Source organism: Pogona vitticeps, chromosome 6 (genome assembly GCF_051106095.1).
Source record: "Pogona vitticeps strain Pit_001003342236 chromosome 6, PviZW2.1, whole genome shotgun sequence".
NCBI classification, from domain to species: domain Eukaryota; kingdom Metazoa; phylum Chordata; class Lepidosauria; order Squamata; family Agamidae; genus Pogona; species Pogona vitticeps.
Window position 1 is genome coordinate 25,970,295 of NC_135788.1, and position 15,603 is coordinate 25,985,897.

The window sequence follows — 15,603 nt, forward strand, 5'->3', positions numbered from 1 at the left end:
CTTGTGCTTATATTCCATGTCAAGAATGCATAGTATGACCATATTATACTTAGACCTGCTCCTATGTTAAACCCACTGATATTTGTGCAGTTGAACAGTATGATGAAAATGGAATGGCATGATCCAGGAAAGGGGGGGGGGGGTTCCATATGCCAGAACAAGGGGTGGCATGCCCCTCCAAGTCACAAAGAGTTTTCACACAAAGAACATTCAAAAATAAGATATAGGTCTAAATTTTATCTATCCTAAAATGCACATACTATACAATTTGCAAAATGCTGAAACAATGGCAGCAGTTGTAGATTACTTGTACGACTGAAATGCTTTTTTGTAAATAACCATAAACAATAAGTGATTGTTTTCCTAGCCTTACAACCCTGTGGGGCCTCCTGAGTCATAAGACTATTCTGCCATCCTGGCCAAAAAAACCCAGCTGCTTAAATGTGCGGCTAGGAGCGGAAAATATCTAATGCCTCTTACGCTCTGCAAGAAATAGATACTTGATTAAAATTTGTGTTAGAAACGCCACTTGGATTCTTTTCCCTACAGTATTGATAACAAATATCCTCCCGTGATCTGCCTAAGCACAGGAATGTGAAAAAAGCAGTAATCAACAGGGACTGCATGATACACTGAAGGCATGATTTATTCGTGTTTTAGAGAAGGAAGGAATTGCCCCATGGTGAAGCCATAATAGTCTGTGTGTGACTGGAATGTGTAATGTGGAGAATTTTTTCCACTGTTAACTTATTTGCAGTGCTTTGAAAAATGAATCCAGAGCTGGCCCCAAGAGGTAATGCTCTCCATCATTCCTTCTACAAAAGTTGTCTGGACTAGCAATGAAACGTTACCTCAATACTAGCAATAGGCTAGGATCCTCTGCTACACCTGAGGGCAGCAGGAAAGTTCAGGTAAATGTCCTACAGACATGGCACACTGAACTGTGTTTTCCCAGGGAGGAAAAAGCCAGGGGACCCAAAAGGAACACCTGGGAGCTACCTCTGCTGCTTCCCCGTCCTTTGCCAGCTGAAGCAGTTGCCTCACTCTGCCTGATGGTAAAATCGACCTTGCTTGAACCTGTCAATAAAAAACGTGTTTTGCCAGAAACAATTAGTATAACCATCTGGGTACAGATGCAGAAAAAGAATCCTAGATGCCTGTAAAATCCACATTTATGAGCCACAATCTTTCATTTGAAAGGCTGCTGTAAGACAATGCAAGTGACCTGCACTTCAGGAGCTTGGTTATTCCATGCTTCATTAAAATTTTTAGAGGAAAAAGAAAACATAGGGAAATCAGGGACCCAGAAGATGCCAATGCCTAGTTAGCATCAGGACACCTGACTGAGCAGGCACACATGTCACTGGTCACAGTCTTTCCACCCTTGAGTAAAATGCAGATAACTATTCTTGCTGTGATACCTCCCCATGTCTGTGCTCACAAGATGGCTTCCAAAAGTAATTTCAAATGTACCATCTCCTATGTTCTATTAAATTTACATGTAATTTAAATCTTCACCCACTGGCCTAAGTCCAGTTGCTTGTCCCAGCAAGAGTTGACCCATTGCTGTTAGAACTCATCTTAGAACATGACTATCTGATACCACTTTTGTATTTATGTAATGATTCCTAGTACTTGTGCATAATTTTTTTTCCTGTTCTGTTTTGTAATCTGCTTAAAATCATGTGACTCCTGGGAGTGCTATTTACTCTTCTCACCAGCCAAAAAAAAAAAAAAATCCAAACAAACACCAATTTGAATCTAGATGCTATGCATATTAATTAAGAAAATAGTCTAGCTATTTTATATTAAGGCAGACTTGGATAGCTGAATTACTGTGAAGAGCATCAAGTCAGGACATTGTCCTTTACTGAGAAGGAAGAGCGGAGTGACAAGAAAGATTGCTTCCCTCTAGTCAACTTCAACAGTAGTTTGATCTTGTCTTGTACTGTCCTGAGACAAATCTTGTGACATTGTGGTTGGATGTTGCTCTGTAAGTTGTTGGTGCACAGGACTGGGAAGTTAAGAATCCGTGTGTGTGCTCAAGTTACTGTTGCTTTAGAAAAAAAGAAATCCTCAGTCATCCCTCTATTCAACACTGGTTAGGCCTCATCTCGAATACTGTGTCGAATTTTGGACACCACACTTTAAGAAGAACAAACTGGAGCAAGTTCAGAGGAGGGCAAAAAGGCTAATTGGAATGCTGAAAACCGAACCCTATGAGGAAAGACTGAAAGAAGTGACAAATGGAACTGAGAAAAGAAGACTGACGGGAGATGTGACAGCACTTTTCAAATAATTAAATAATAAATAAATAATAATAAATAATAAATAAATTTATTGTCAAATACTTAAATAATAAATAAATAATAATAAACTTATTGTCATTGTAAGTATATACATAATATACCCATACAACGAAATTCACAGACACCCAGAGACCAGGTACAGAGGAGGGGCAGGATCTGTTCTTCATTATCCCTGAGTGCAAGATATGTAATAATGGGCTCAAGCTACACAAAGAGAGAATATCAAGAAAAACTTTTTAACTGTTAGAACAGTGTGACAATGGAACCAATTACCTTGGGAGGTGGTGAGTGCTCCAACACTGGAGACATTCAAGAGAACATTAGATAACCATCTGCCAGATGTTTCGATTTTAATTCCTGCATTGAACAGGGGGGTTACACTCAGTGGCCTTATAGGCCCCTTCCAACTCAGTTATTCTATAATTCTAATTACTTACATATGCACATATATTTACATGTACCAATACTATGGAAGCATTATCATTATCCCAGGACTGATGGCTTGGCTTTGAGTAGGACAGTGCAGTGGTAAATTGTGTCTGAACAAAAATGCGAAGAAAAAGGACTGGATTGATATAAAACTAGCTGGGTGGCTCTCCAGCTGTGTCTAGGATTTTGAAATCTCAAAAGCAACCCGTTACATTTCTTTGCCGTCCAAGGTCCTTTCCATAGAATCAAATCATTTTTGTTAAACAGTGGAGTTCCTGGGAATTCCCTTTTTCAGTACTCCTTATACTGAAATGATCTGAGGGTTTGAGGAACTGTCTGGAACAGAGTAGTGGAAGGGTACACAAGAGGCTATTAGATGGTGGAGGAAGGACTGAGAAGTCCCATAATTCAAGCAAAACCCCTAGTATTTTGTGTGTCTCTCATAATTAGTTGTAGTAGAACAGAACAGTGGTTGGGTTAGACAAGTGCTTCCCATCCTTGGGTCCCATATGCTCTTGGACTAAGACATCTAGAAGCTTCATCACTCTCAGTGCTGGTCAGGATTTCTGGGTGTTGAAGTCCAAGAATATCTGGGGACCCAAGGTTGGGTACCACTGGATTAGATCATAGCATTCAGACTTCTATGCTGTAGAGTAGAACTGTGTTTTGATTAGACCATTGGTTCCCAAATGTTATTGGACTAAAACTCCCCAAAGCCCTCACCACTAGCTGTGTTGATCAGGTTTTCTGGGTGTTGTAGTCCAAGAATATTTGGGAACCCAGTGTTGGGTATCACTGGATTAGAGCATAGCATTCAGTCTTGTATGTTGTAGAATAGTACAGTGGTTTGATTAGCTCATAGCATTCAATCTTTTGAAAATGGCCACCTGGATGATTCCTGAAGATTCACAAGCAGGAGGTAATGACAAGTTATGCATTGGAACTAGATTTAGACTCTGTGCAAGTGGGCTTGGTGAAGAAAGGAGCAGCGCTGGGAAAAGGTGCATGTTATGCTTGTTTGCTTGTTTGTTTTTGGATGACAACTCCCAGAATTCCCCAGACAGCATAGGGGATTTCCAAAACGTAGACACTCACCCCAGCTCTGGAGAGTTCATTGCTCCATGCTCGCAATCCTAATCCATAGTCAGGAATTTTCTGTTGCCTTAATGCCAGTTCATTTTGGCCTCTAAATTCCTATTATATCAAAGCCATTGGCATTTCCCCTTGCTATAGTGCCATTTTAAAGCTACTGAGGCAGCATGCGTGCTGTGTTCAAAATTATCTTGTATTCTTAATCTGCTGGTTTCAAAGCACTGCTATGTTTGTTTCATAAAGCAGCTATTTAAATTCTTTAATGTTCTACAGGCACAAATATACTTTTAGAATGTCAGAAGCAATGTGGTAGAGGTAAAGAAAAGGAAAGTGGAGAAGTAGTGGTAGGCAGAAAGAGGCAGAATATTGAAAAACAGGCCTAGTTTTTTATTTTTGTACCTTAATTTTTCTCTTACCTTCTGAAAGCAGGCATGATTGCCACATTACTATTTATTTTACAAGTTAGTTATAAAACTTCATCATTTCTGTTCAGCACATGTCAGTTTCTGTGTTAGGTGGAAAGTATTATTTATTTTATTTATTTAAAATATTTAGATAAATATTTAAATAATAAATGATATTTAAATATATTATTTAAAGTACTTTTCAGATATCAGTATCTCTGAATGAAGGTGGAAGCAGAGAATTAATTTAGATTACAGCTAAAAGAAGCTAATGTGTGCCCAAGTTCTTACACGACTTCCCTTTGCGTTTTAGTTTTGATGCTGCTTCTCTGAACTCTCCACATTTTCTCTAAATTCTTATATGCTTGAAAAGGTTTTTTTTGGACTTGGTGTTAAAGCACTTAAAGGCAAAGGGGATGTGCATGTGTACATGCACACGTTATGCTGTGAGTGCAGTTGCCTTCAGATTGCTGTACATGCACATTCCCCAAACTGTTTCTTCAACTTGATAACATTTAAGAAACAATGAGCCAGGAGGAGAGGAAGTGAGACAATTTCCATGCAGGACCTTTGGGTGTGTGGACAGGACTTGCAAACATACCACCCCGCCAGGCTAAAATTCAGTAGTAAGTTACAGCTAGACCCATTGAATCAGTGGGAATTTAGTGAGTCAACATCCATGTGAATTCCATTGATTCAATGGGCCTAGTCTAGCTGTGAGTCCTTGCTGGATTTCAGCCAGTATATTGTTGCTTGCACCTCTTCTCCTTCCTGCTTTGTTTTGCAGGCCTCCATGTTCTTTACTAATCTAATATGCGCTTGGCAAAATAAGCTAATATCAACCTAACTTACTGCATTTGTTCTTAAATCCTCTTTGACTATAAATAATTGTTCCAATATAATTGTCTTCAGGATTTAATGCTCCCCCCTCCCTTTTTAAACTGAAATCCTCACTAAGTACTCTTTGTGAGGCATTAAGGCTATTATTGTTTCAAACACCTCATGAAGATCTTTTGGACTTAGGTAACCATGGTGACAAAAGGGTATGTAACTGATTCAGTGTGTGCAGTCCATGGCAAAAGCTGCATTTGACTTCATCAAGACCATATTTATGCAGTGGTGACCTGCCTTCCCACCTCCCGCAGTTTGCTTTATTTACCCCAGCTTCATCTAAGAAATCAAGGTTTTGAATGAGCAAAAAGCAAACCAGCTACATGAGCCTAGCTATGACAATTTTTTATAGAACATATTTACATGATAAACTAAAGGCCCAGCTAGGCAAGAGATTAATTGCTGGACTGTGATTATCATCTCCTGTTTGCAAAATTGAAATTGCAGCCCGGAGGGTGGTGGGCTTTGATCAGGATCAGGACTCCCATATGTGAAGGGATACACCTTTTTTGCTTCTCCTAAAGGTCATGTTTTCCATCGGGTGAGGGGAGTTTTCATCTGCAACAGGACCACAGAGTATGAGACTATTCCCTTTCTTGGCACTGTCCATATCCCCAACCATATTGCCTTCCCTCCACACCTTCTGTTTGCAACCATGCCCTTAACATTTTGTCTAGTTTGGCTCTGACACTGAGGCTGACCGCTATGGATTCTCGGAAAGAATCCTGGGAGTTTTAGTTGAGAAGTTCATCAAGAGATTTCAAGCCATTCTCCTAAATGCAGCTCTGAGAGCTTCTTAGAGAAAGAGAATCACTGTTAAGTCTGTTTAAAACTAGTGTCCTGTCTTAATATGACAGTCATTGTTGTAGTCTTTTCCTAAACTGACAATGGGCAGCCCTTGTCTTCTGGTTTGGTTGTCTCCTCTTCTTGTCCCTGCTAACAGTGTAGTTTCTCCTTCTTGGAAAGACTGCAATGAACAGATGACACACAGATTGATTTTTCAGGTCATTCCACTTCCACCTTTCCCTCTGGCGCTAGTGTTCTGGACAAGACAGATGGTCTCAGACCTTGAGCCTTCTTATACTTCCTTGCCTGCTACAGAGGGACATCCTAACACACACAGATTAGCCTGTGTATGAGCCTTCCCAGTTGTGCTTTCACCCTGTGCAGCCGTCACTGACTCATCCGCTGTTTGCTTTTCTCAGTCCTTTGAACTGCATAAGCCTAAATGAAATAGCCCTCATTTACACAGTTGTGTGAATGATTTCATAGGGTCACCATACACTGGAGGCGACTTGATGGCACATAACGACAACATCAAGCACAGTGACTCACATGTCAGCCATGATGGGAAAGGCGGAGGGGACTTAACCCTACTGTGGTCCTGATACAGATTGGGCCTTCTATTGAAAGGAAAGCTCCCTCTGATGTAAAAGGGGCATTTCCCTTGGGTGCTAATAACACATGGCATCCCCACCACCACCTGTCCTTATTCAAATTCAGGAGTGCAGCAAGGAGGAGGCAAAAGACTCACAGAACCATCAGAGTCACACACAGACATGGCCTCCATACTTTTTTACCTAATTTAAAAGCATGAATGATGTCTTGATTACTTTAGCTGTGAACCAAGTTGCACTGTGATTCTTTTCTCCGCAGTTAAGGCCGTTGTGCATGTTTTACTGCAAGGGTGGCGTGTAAACTAATATCACAGAGATGCCTATGTTTGGTGATTCTCATAACAGTACTGTGGAATATGTCGGCAACTTTATCTCCCATTTGACCTTGTCAGTTTGATTACCTTTCTGGTTTTTAAACTGCCTTTCACCCTGGAGTGTTATCTTTGCTTCTGCTCAGAGTCTGTTCTCTTGCTCTTTTCGCGTTTATTCCACACTACTACTAGAAAAAATAAATTAGAAGTCATGGCGCTCCCATCCCATTGCTTGCAAAAAGACTATCTTCACCTCACTATATGGATATTTGGTGGTATTGCTGGCTAGAGCTAAAGTGAAGAAAACATCAAAGAACAAAGCCATGAAAGTTAAGTGTGGGATAAAATATGTTCTTATAGATCCATGTGTTACTAAAACCTGAGGAGTCAAATCCTAACCAAAACTGAATTGCCATAACCAATCTTTCCCACCACAATGCTTTCCAAATGTTTTGAATTATATCCCAAGATCACACTGATCCATTGATTATACTAGCTGGAGCTGATGGAAATTGCAAGCCAAAACTTCTGGAGAACCCCACTGATTCTTGGAAGGCCAGCTGATACTGACATTCATTTGGCACCAAGTTAAATACCTGCTGCCAATATAGTATAGCAGATAGAGTACCATACTAGTACACAGGAGACGTGGGTTCAAATCCCACTGGACCAGGAAAACATGTTGGAGATTGGCAGTGGTAAACCACTCCTTAAATATCTTCAATATCCTGAAAACCTAATTAGAGTTGCCATACTTGAGATGCAACTTCATAGCATATAACATAATATTTATCCTAAGTTTGAGGACTTATTAAGATAAGTTTTGACTCACCATCCTTGACTACATACTAAATTGCCAAGTTCTGAAGACAGGTAATTACTGTAGATGGATAGTAAACCTGACTGGTGAAGATGTCTTAGTACTGACTTCTATTTTAAAATATGTTACACTCAGCAAAGTTGAACTGCAAGGTAGTTTATCTAAAGTTTCCCCATTCAGTGGCTGAACAAAGTCAACCTAGGTCAATACAGATACTTTTTAAATGATTGTTTCTTCTTTACCTTAACACAGATAGTCCTGAGGCTTCTGCATCATCTCATATGGTTCCAATTTCCATTCAGTTGCTTAAAGGTTTGCAGTAATAGTGTACAAGCTATTCGTTATTACTGTACAAAAGTGTGATACCTAGAGAACTTGTTGAAAAACGGCCCTGAGAGTTGCTTTGTGTTTGGGTGAAAAGTGGTTAACTAATGAAAAAGGGAGTCAGGTTCTAGGATTTTCCTCCTCTTGGTATCTCATCATGAATGGTAGTATCTTGTAGATCAGTCGTTCCCAACCTTGGATAACCCAGATGTTCTGGGAATTCTCAGAAGCCTTCACCACTATTGATATTGGCCAGGGTTTCTGGGAGTTGCAGTCCAAGAATGTCTGGGTTACCCAAAGTTGGGAACCACTGTTGTAGAACATCTTGACCGCTGACATGGGTGTTGTCAATGTTCACACTGCTCTTTGCTATGTAAAATTTGTGTCCTTTTTCCTGCTGGCAACACAGGAATGATATTGTGCAGCAATACCAGGCCATTTCCTTGTATTCTGAACAGTGGATACAGAAACACAGTTTCCCACATTCAAAACTGGATGTTTTTTAAAGAATTGATACACTCAGTCAAATAAGTGCATGAAACAGTAATAATCTTGCTTTTAAATAAGGTTTGCATGTGTTTCATGTATATGGGATGCATCCATTAAATGGGTACCACATACATAAATGCTGGAACAATTAAACACATCCAGTGAGTTTGCATTCTTTGTCTCCTTAAAGATTTTAATGAAGCAGTACCAGAGACAGAAAGGCTGGATTCTAAAGCACTGAAGACACGTGTGCAGCTTTCAGTGAAGAACAAAAGGTCAAGACCAACTAGAACAAGACTCTATGATAGCATCAGCTCCACAGATGGAGAGGACAGCCTTGAAAGAAAGGTGACTTGTTTTTCTTCTTTGTTGACTTCCTGTTAGTTGTTACTTCTGTCCAGACCTTTCTTGCTTCTGCATGGTTTTATTTTAGTGCAGGTTATATTTGTGATGGCACTTTTATAATGAAGAAATGTTCAAGTCTTTTCTCTATGGAGGTAAACCATCTGTTTTCTTGCAGCAATCTTGAGACTTCCGATTCAGTTTTGTACGTGTTGAAGGTCAATACATTTTTCTCCCCACCGCTCATTTAACTCTTTCATCCAAACAAAGCTAAATAGTGCTTAAAAGCTAATTTGTTGGGATTTTAAGGGCTTGAAATGCAAATCCTGCAGTTGTTAAAACGGAAACACGGATATGCTAGACATTGATTTGAAATGAATTGGAACAGTCCTCCGGAAACAGACACAGGATGAAGGACAGGTGTTAAAAGGGAGGAAATGGGTGTTCCAGGTACCTTGCTGTAATGGATTCCTATATGCCATAATCTTCTTCATAATCTTTTATATCAACAGCCATCGTACAGTTATGGTAGCCCCATGCACATTACCAAATCACCTCTGCCCATATGCATAAGAACATCCTCACCAGCATCAGATTCTGGTGCTTCCTCCCTTTCCCCCGTGGCTAGCAGCGCAACATTCGCATTTGACAAAAGAACCGGAAACCGGGATGAAGAACAACAGGATGTGAATTTCTTGTGTTCTCATGGAAGTAGTCCACTTTCCTCACCTTCAAAGTCCTGTCAGAGCTACGAAGCATCACCCGTGCATCATCCAGCCACCAGGAATATCTTCCATCATGAAGGTACAAACATTGATGCGCATGTTGCTATTTCCATTTTCTCAATGCATGCCATTAGTTGGTGTGCCATTTCTAATGAGCAGCTATCTGCTTACAGGTCAGTGCAGAACATTTTGTGTGCCTCCAGAATTGGAGAATATTATTTCTCTTCTTCCTTTCTTTATCACTCTATGCGCCTCGTTTCCAGAAATAATTTTTTAGACGTTTCTTTCATAGAGCCTATTGAACAAGATGCCAACAGTATTGGAGAAAGCAATTTGAATGTTTAAATTATTTTCAGATTGGAAAATTGTGAGTTAATATTGCAGGAATATAATCATTGCCTTAAGTAAAGGACCCAAGATTTATTCTGTGGAGAACTTCCTCAAAGCTTGTTCTTAAACTTGGATAAAGGTCTTATATAAAACATTAGGAATTCAAATTCTGTGAGAAGGAACCCAGTGCTTGTGTTAAATTGTTGCAGGTATTTTGGAGAAGATTTCATTACTGCATATAGTAATCCAAAGGTAAAGACATCAGTCAACTACAGTATTGTTGCATCTCATGTGTTTTCACTGTGTAAGAAATATAGCTCAGTCAAATGCTTTAGCATAGATAGTTCCCAAAGCACAATCTTTAATGCTCTAACAATATAAAGCATATACAGAAACACTTAAATCTGCTATACATGAACCAACGTTCCAGGATAAAGGCTGGTTAGTCCTGACTTCACCCACATGCAGAATTGAGAGAGTCAGTTCTAATCCTCACTGTGCTAAGGTTTGAGGATCATGGTAAAAGTATATGGTTGGGCATACAGTAACTACTACTCCTTTGTATTTATCATCCTGTTTGTTCCTGAATAAATATAAAGTAAATACAGTCACTCTCAGTGACCACACTCAAGGAATGACCACTGTTCAGTCAGTGGAGAATCCTATGCTTTTCATACCAAGTTTTTATATAAAAGCAAATTTCAATAAACACATTACAACCAAAGTGAGGAAAGGTCCTTCAACACAAACATTTTAAGTACTGTATTTTTTGCACCATAAGACTCACTTTTTTCCCACAAAACAGGGGTGTGGAAAGTCTGTGCGTCTTATGGAGCGAATAAAACAGATTATATTTTCCTGTTTTCTTCTCCTAAAAAATTGGTGCGTCTTATGGAAAGGTGCGTCTTATGGAGCGAAAAATACGGTATATATGTTCTTTTATGAAAGATTTTCATCTAAGGGCACAAATATGCTTGAAAACATAATTGACCATTAACAAGGTTTCCTTCCTTATTCATTTCAAGAATACGCGAAACTAAACTAGGTATTAGAGTGAAGCCCACAAGATACTGGTGTGCAAGCCTTTATGGCTGAGCTGTTCAGTAGCATCTGTTGCTGTATTTCTGATATGGAATGCAGCTGATCTTTTCAACTATTCAACAAAAATAGATTCGTGTGTACATATTTTTAAAAGAATTTTGGGCAGAATCAAAAGACGTTATTTCATTTTGGTAAGTACTTCAACAAATATTTTAGTGGAATACTTTCCAATTAGTGTATTTTGCTAATGCAGTAAATCAGAATTACTTAGGTTGAGAATTATAGGAAAGGCTGGGTTCTGAAGAGAAGCATCGTTTGTTCTGCCTGAGCACTTTTTTTCTATTCTGCCCAGTGTCATAGTAGTCACCTTCATATTCATCTCAAAAATAAAAGAAAAATAAAAGAGAACAAGTTTAGGAACCCTGTACCTTTTTAGGCATGTGACTCTCTCTCTCCCTCCCTCCCTCCCTCCTCCCTCTCTTTCTCTTTCTCTCTCTCTCTCTCTCTCTCTCTCTCTCTCTCTCTCTCTCTCTCTCTCTCTCTCTGTGTGTGTGTGTGTGTGTCTTTGCTGAATCTCAGCCATTGTTTCAAAGTACCTTTTTGCTAAGATTTTCTTGGTATATACAGTTGTTTGTGCTTGTTAACAAGGCAGACTTGTCCTTGGTGTTTTAACACAGTTGCTGCATTCCCACCCAATGGGACGGTTCAAAGTGCGTTATAAAAATAGCACTACATTTGTTACAGCCTGAATATATCTTCTGGCCATGCTCCAAAGAGACCTTTTCAATATGTACAAAGGCATGCATGCCCAGCAAGTTTTTCACTCCTGTGTTTTTATCATAGCAGCTTCTCGGTGTGCTTCAGAGAGCATTTTTGAGACTTCTCCAATTTACAAGGGTGGCTTGTTGGATGGCATAGAAAGCAGCCCCCAGGGGAAAGGGGCTTTGAACCCCATTCAGAGATGAGCAGGCACTCCTGTGTACACTAGTGTATACTTGTCCCTCTGCTTACTCAGAGACAGTAGGAATAAAAAGGAAAGAATTAACATATGTTTCAGGATTTTTTTTAAGTTTTTTTGTGCAATAGGTATATATGGGATGCTATATATGGAAACAATCCAAATCAATAGTTCCTTCGGATGCTGTCTGTTGGGGCTTACATCCATATAAAAACCCCACGATTTGTCTTCATGTCAAATATCTATCTATCTATCTATCTATCTATCTATCTATCTATCTATCTATCTATCTATCTATCTATCTATCTATCTATCTATCTATCTATCTATCTATCTATCTATCTATCTATCATGTATTCATTCATTTTTATGAGATTTCTATATCACCTGAGTTAATGAATACACAAGAAATGTAAAAATATAAATCCCATTAATCCCTCAACCCCTACCCCACAAGAAACAATCAAAACCAAATGGTGACATGTGATATAGCACATTAATTGCAGATCATGAATAAACCTCAGAGGAGTACATTGTTAAAAGCCTCTCTATGCAGCTCCGCCTTCACCATTTTCCTGAATGTTTGGAGAAGGGGGCCTGGCATACCTCCAGTGGAAACCTATTCCACAGGGACAGGGATACGAGTTAGAAGGCTTACTTCCTAGTACTGTAGTCATTCTTTTCACCTCTCTCAGTGTGGCCATCCTTAGCTGCGAGACCTAAGAGGATCAGGTGAAACAAGTAGCTGTTCTTTGAGAAAGACACTCCAACAGGTATTGAGGTCCCAAACTGTTAAGAGCTTTGTATGTCAAAACAGCACCTTAAATCTGGCACAGAAACTAACAGGGAGCCAGTGCAAACAAGCCAGGATTGGGGAGATATGGCCAAATTTATTTGTGCCAGAAATCAGCCCGGCTGCCGCATTCTGGACCTGCTGGCGTTTCTATACCATTTGCAAGGGTAGCCCCACATAGAGAACATTCTTGAGATTTCCAGTTCATGGACAAATGTTGTCTGCGATCTCCTGTTCAGATAGAGACACAATTGAGCAATCCGCCTAAATTGGAGAAAGGTGTTCATGGTTACAGCAGAAATTTGTTGTTCCATTGAAAGTGTTGGATCTAAGATTGTTTGTTTGTTTCATTTTAATATGCCACACCCGTTAGTGCCAAAGCACTACTCTGGGCAGTTCACATAAAATACAGAATCAAATAGTTAGTATGATAAAACAATAAAGAATTGCTTTCAAATTGCAAACCTGGTTTGTTAGTGGGAGTGTTAACCCCATCAAGACTATGCAAATTTCATACTAACTGATCAAGAAAATGCAATAACAACAATAGGATCCCTGTCTCGTCAGAATTCAGCTTTAACTTAATAGTCTTTGTCCAGTCCATTATTGATGCCAGCACTGCTCAAGGACCTGGATGACATCCACTATGAAGTAATTCTCCACAGCTCTATAAAATTTAAATTCAAAGTGTGTTGAGCAACCTTAGTGCCCTCTGCATGTGTTGAACTGCAGCCTCTGGCCACATGAGACATAGCTTTTGTGCAGTAATGTAGCAGTATGATACCACTTCCCAGAACATATGTTAGATGCAACTTTGGGAAGGATTAAACTCCATATATACATCCAGTCTTGCTATTGATTCATTATTCCATGATGGATAACAAACAGACTATGTAGGTGAGAATCCACACCAGGTATGAAAAGAAGATATGAACGTCTGCTGCCTGAAGTATTCTGTCTCTTTTGAGAGTCAAGTAGCAGGATCAGCATTGTTCTAACTGTACTTCTTTATGGCATCTAGATGATTTGGTGGTTTGTGGTACGTCATCTTGGGTCCTCCAGAGCCTTGGATCAAAAAATGATGATAGACTGCTAGGAAAGGTTTTAATTGTAATATTTCATGGAGTGAGGGGGCAAGTCGGCACAATTTTGAGAAATAGCTTAACCAAGCTGTCGTAAGAGCGAATCCACATGATGGAGTGAGCTCCTGTCACTTGTCCCAGCTCCTGCCAACCTAGCAGTTCGAAAGCATGTAAGTGCGAGTAGATAAATAGATACCACCTCGGTGGCACTGCGGGCTAAACTGCAGAAGCCTGTGCTGCAGGGTCAGAAGACCAAGCAGTCATAAGATCGAATCCACGCAACGGAGTGAGCACCCGTCGCTTGTCCCAGCTCTCGCCAACCTAGCGGTTCGAAAGCATGCAAATGCAAGTAGATAAATAGGGACCACCTCGGTGGGAAGGTAACAGCGTTCTGTGTCTAAGTCGCACTGGCCATGTGACCACGGAAGATTGTCTTCAGACAAAACGCTGGCTCTATGGCTTGGAAACGGGGATGAGCACCGCCCCCCAGAGTCGGACACGACTGGACAAAAATTGTCAAGGGGAACCTTTACCTTTACCTTACCTTGGTGGGAAGGTAACGGCATTCCGTGTCTAGTCGTGCTGGCCACGTGACCACGGAAACTGTCTTCGGACAAAAACACTCGCTCTATGGCTTGGAAACAGAGTTGAGCACCACGCCCTAGAGTCGGACACGACTGGACTAAATGTCAAGGGCAACCGTTACCTTTACCTTTACCTGAATCTAAAAATGCATAAATGACCAGCTCCTCTTTGAGGTCTCTGTGATGCACACCAATAGGTTCCTTCTGTACCTGTGCAAATATCTCCATAACATTCTAGAGCCTAAAAATCCAATAAATCACACCCTTTCCACAGCACATGCTCCCCACCCTGTAGCTTATCCTCAGTTCCCTTTCAGTCACTGCTGAGGTAACACTTTTGTAAAAATAGTATAAGCTATCCATATACTGTACAATGATGCACAGACACACAATAGTATGTCACGTGCAAGCAGCAGTCATAGCAACATATTACATGTCTACCATTCTCTGTACAAATACAGGCAATCATATGAGTCAGCCAACAATTCATTACTCACAAACGCAAAAGCACATCTCACACAAACAGACAAAGCCACACCAAGTGCATGTACAACAGAGCTTTATAAAACATGTGCCTGTAACCACATGCATGCAGAAGTGTGCAAACACCTGGAGCCAGATGCAGGGGTAAAGACACTGCTGTTCTTCAAGGCTTCCATGTGTCCACTGTGAGAAGAGCAATTTTGGGTTGAGAAATCAGCTCAGCTATAAAATGTAGTCTGTCAAACAGACACCTGTCAAATTACTTTCCCTTAACAAAATGAATGGTTAAAATAGGAATGTTGAAATGTCATGGCTTCAAGAATACAAGAGTAACTTTTACTCAAACCAGCAAGTAGAACAGCCGTACAATATTCCTGAGTCTTTATTGTTACCTAAACTGCCATTATGCAAGTGTTTGGGATGAACCCAAAACTTTTGCAGTGTATGGGCTGTTGTCTAAAACAGATGTCTCGAAGTGTGATTGCAAAGGGAACCACGATCCTTTTGAGAAGGTACACAGTTTAAATAATTTATGGATGGCGTTTGGAAGAAACATAGTGGCTACCATTATTAGCAGCCTTGCAGATACCATGGCAACATCTGTTCAAACTCAGACAGACTTCTTCAGAATTTTCTGGAATATATAAATTAAAAATAAGCTCAAGCTGAATTCTGTATCCCTGATCAGATAATGGCATTTGGCACATTAAAATCAGTCTAGTGGAGGACATAAATGAGCCTTATGTTCGAACAACTTACCTGGTTACCATGGATGACAAGGAATTCCATGCAGGTGAGT

The 15,603-nt window shown here is 40.1% G+C and overlaps 1 protein-coding gene across 14 annotated transcripts in view; it reads left to right on the plus strand.

Annotated features, from left to right (window-relative positions):
* PPP1R9A (protein phosphatase 1 regulatory subunit 9A) overlaps positions 1 to 15,603 on the plus strand; it is a 162,061-nt gene that overhangs the window by 122,589 nt on the left and 23,869 nt on the right. For 8 of the 14 annotated variants that reach the window (XM_078378706.1, XM_073003195.2, XM_073003196.2 and 5 more), the window contains 2 exons: positions 8,657 to 8,814; positions 9,321 to 9,612. In XM_078378706.1, coding sequence (XP_078234832.1) covers positions 8,657 to 8,814; positions 9,321 to 9,612 — 450 coding nt within the window. The remainder of the gene's footprint in view (positions 1 to 8,656; positions 8,815 to 9,320; positions 9,613 to 15,603) is intronic. The other 6 variants (XM_078378708.1, XM_073003200.2, XM_073003201.2 and 3 more) reach the window with 1 other exon arrangement.